The 3,433-nt window shown below is 32.0% G+C and overlaps 1 protein-coding gene across 1 annotated transcript; it reads left to right on the forward strand.

The window, feature by feature from the left end:
- The first annotated feature begins 561 nt into the window (after window positions 1-561).
- On the forward strand, window positions 562-2,318 carry LOC131647202 (alkane hydroxylase MAH1-like). Its single transcript, XM_058917113.1, has one exon. It carries the CDS (start codon window positions 645-647, stop codon window positions 2,202-2,204), a length of 1,560 nt encoding a protein of 519 aa, XP_058773096.1. The 5' UTR covers window positions 562-644; the 3' UTR covers window positions 2,205-2,318.
- Window positions 2,319-3,433: the final 1,115 nt, after the last annotated feature.

Below are 3,433 nucleotides of genomic sequence, written 5' to 3' on the forward strand. Positions count from 1 at the left end.
CGGACAAAAATTAATGATTGTTTAGCAGTTCAGATTTGAGTACAGGAGAAGTAAAAATCATTTCCAACTTATCTTGTTGTCATGCCTACACAAAGTGAAAATCATTAAAGCTCAAATCCTTTACTGAATTAGTGGAGGGCTTAAGAGTGAAAAATTTGTCTAATATTACTTGAATTCTTGTAATAGAAATCAAAGAAAAGAAGGACTTGTTGTATAAGTTTCTTGTTTGTTAGTTTTGAATAAGTTTGATATTACTTGAGAGGCAAGTAATGTCCATAGCAGTATATATCAAGCCGTTGTCGTAATGAAATACAAAAGATAAATTGTGTATATCAAGCCATTGTTGTAATGAAAATACAAGATAAATATCAATGCATTCAACAAAAATTACATTTAATTATCATAAATAATTATATACTATACTATATGCATAACAAAGTGGAACCTTAACATTATTCTTAATCAATTAGTGATTGTTTGACTACTATGTATATCATGATATCAGCATTTGTCACATTATTCGCAATTTGTTTCGTAATCAAATTGAGTCATTTAAATGCCATTATTTACGGACACATTAGGTGCATGACATAACAATATATCTATCTCAATTTCATTAACATTGAATTTTTATAACATTTGCAATGATCACGCTAACACTATCTCTAGTTCTGGCTATCACACTAATCCTCACTTCATTCCTATATGCTTTTTACCAAACACTATGCCTCAAAAATCCTGCCTTCACAAACTGGCCTTTCATTGGCATGTTACCACAATTCATTTGGAACATGTCACATATTCACGAGTTTTCAACACAAATGTTGAAATCAAAAGGTGGCACAGTTGAATTTCTAGGACCTTGGTTTACCAACATGAAGGGCACAATCACAACTGATCCAATGAATGTTCACCACATCATGAGCAAGAGGTTCGACAACTTCGTAAAAGGCAATTTATTTCGTGAAATGTTTCAACCTTTTGGTGAGGGAATTTTCACTACCGATTCACATAAATGGAAATATAATAGGAACCTTGTCCAACATCTCTTCAAACAAAAAAGCTTTGAAGTTTTTCAAGAGAAAATCATTCACAACAAAGTTGAGAAATCATTGATTCCTTTATTGGATCATGTTCAACAACAAAATGGTTCATCGGTCGATTTACAAGATGTCTTCAACCGTTTCACGTTTGACAACATATGTTTAATAGTCCTCGGACATGATCCGAATTGTCTTTCATGTGATTTCCCCGAAGTTGCGTATGAGAAAGCTTTCAACCAAGCCGAAGAATCCATCTTCTATAGACACACTGTGCCAGGTTATATTTGGAAGCTCCAAAGATGGCTTCAAATAGGCGAAGAGAAAAAAATGACCGAGGCATGCAAAATATTTGATAAATTCCTATTTTCCTGTATATCATCAAAGCGCGAAGAGGTTAGGAAAAATTTCAATACAAATAAAATCAATGTTGAAACTAATGAAGAAGCTTGCCATATTGATTTTCTAACAATGATGATCAAAGAAGAAGAAAAAACAAATGGTAGCGAAAGTGAATTTCGCGGTGACAAATTTCTTAGAGATGTTGTATTCAATCTCTTTGTAGCGGGAAGAGATACTATAACTTCGGCGCTTACATGGTTCTTTTATCTCGTTGCAACACATCCTTTAGTGGAAGCTAGAATTCTTGAAGAGATAAAAGAAAATTTTGGACACAAAGAGAAGCCTTGGGTTTTAAGTGTTGATGAGGTGAAAAAGCTTGTTTATCTCCATGGAGCTATATGCGAGGCGTTAAGGCTTTTTCCACCGGTCCCTTTTGAGAGAAAGGAAACAATTAAATCTGATATACTTCCAAGTGGTCATCATCTTTATCCAAAGACAATGATATTGTTTTCTGTGTATGCAATGGGAAGGCTTGAAGATATTTGGGGAGAAGATTGCTTGGAGTTCAAGCCAGAGAGATGGATTTCTGAGAGAGGAGGTATTGTTTATGAGCCATCTTATAAGTTCTTTAGTTTTAATGCTGGGCCTAGGACTTGTTTGGGGAAAGATTTGGCTTTCATTCAGATTAAGATGGTTGTTGCTTCTATTTTGTGGAACTATTGTGTCCATGTTGTGGAAGGTAGTTGTGTCACCCCTAACCTTTCAATTGTACTTCTCATGAAACATGGTCTCAAGGTTAAGATAACTAAAAGGGAAATTTAATTTTATGCAATTGTATCTTGCAATTTAAAATATTTCTGTTGTAAAGGAAGATATGTGAAAACTATGATGTATTGTATGTTTCCATCAAATAACTTATAATTTTACTATGAATAACATTAGGTACAGTAAAACTTATCTATCTAAATTTCTAAATATTTTTATTTGAAAAAGTGTACTAACTCATGCCATATGAAGAAGGAGTTATCTTGCCACCCCTGAATTATATTTGACACTTCTATTTTGCATTATTTTATCACTATATCCTTGCTCAAAATTATCAAAATTTAAAAAGTATGAGTTTTTATCGGAAATTTCAAAGCTATACCGGAAATTTTGAAATTTCCAGTACAAACTAATAAAATTTTTACCAACAATTTTGAAATATGTGCGTTTTTATCCAAAATTTCTACTAAAAGCTATTGTATTTTTACCAAAATTTTTGAAATGCATGTTTTTTGAAATTTTGAACGAACTACCAAAAATTTCATTCGGCCATTTTTTTATAAGAGGAATTTTTAGCATTATGAAAGTGGCAAAAGATTTGAATGAGGTTTTTGTGTGTTTTGATGATTTTTGAAGGGGTTTTGATTTGAAGCATTTATTAAGAAAAAAGGTTTATACGGTCACTTGACAAAATCAAGGTTTATTATAAAAAGTTTTAAGTTTGAAAACAAGAAAGTTTTTGAAAAAGGAAGAAAATTTTGAAAATTGAAGAAGATGGACAATAGATGAAGGGACTATCCTAAAACATAAAGTAAAAGCTAACGAAAAGGAAGATCTAATCAAACAAGAAGCAATGACAATAAGTCAAAATGAGCATCCTCCTTTCCTTTGGATTAAGCCCAAGTAAAGTAAGCATATGAATAGCATAAACACCAGATGAAAACCAAGGCATCATATGAATCTCATAGCACAAATGAAATTTCAACCATCAGATGAAAGCACAAGATTTCAGATGAAAATCAAAGTATCAGATGATCCTAAGAACATAAATGAAATTCTCATGCATCAGATGAAAACTCAAAGTCACAATTAACAATCCTTGCATCAGATAAAAACACAAAACAAACATATTAAACCCAAGGTATCAGATGAATCCTAAGGTCTCAGCTAAAATGCTAAAAGTAAATTGCAAAGACTTAAATGGCAATAAATTAAATTGCATTAAAGTAAAGTTAGCACAATATTAATGTTAGTGTTAGTAATGATGCTTAATCAACCGTTTCGTG

The sequence above is a fragment of the Vicia villosa genome, linkage group LG2 (assembly GCF_029867415.1).
Source record: "Vicia villosa cultivar HV-30 ecotype Madison, WI linkage group LG2, Vvil1.0, whole genome shotgun sequence".
NCBI lineage: Eukaryota > Viridiplantae > Streptophyta > Magnoliopsida > Fabales > Fabaceae > Vicia > Vicia villosa.

Coding starts and splice junctions, on each gene's coding strand:
- LOC131647202 (XM_058917113.1), top strand. CDS start 645: ATGATCACGCTAACACTATCTCTAGTTCTGGCTATCACACTAATCCTC.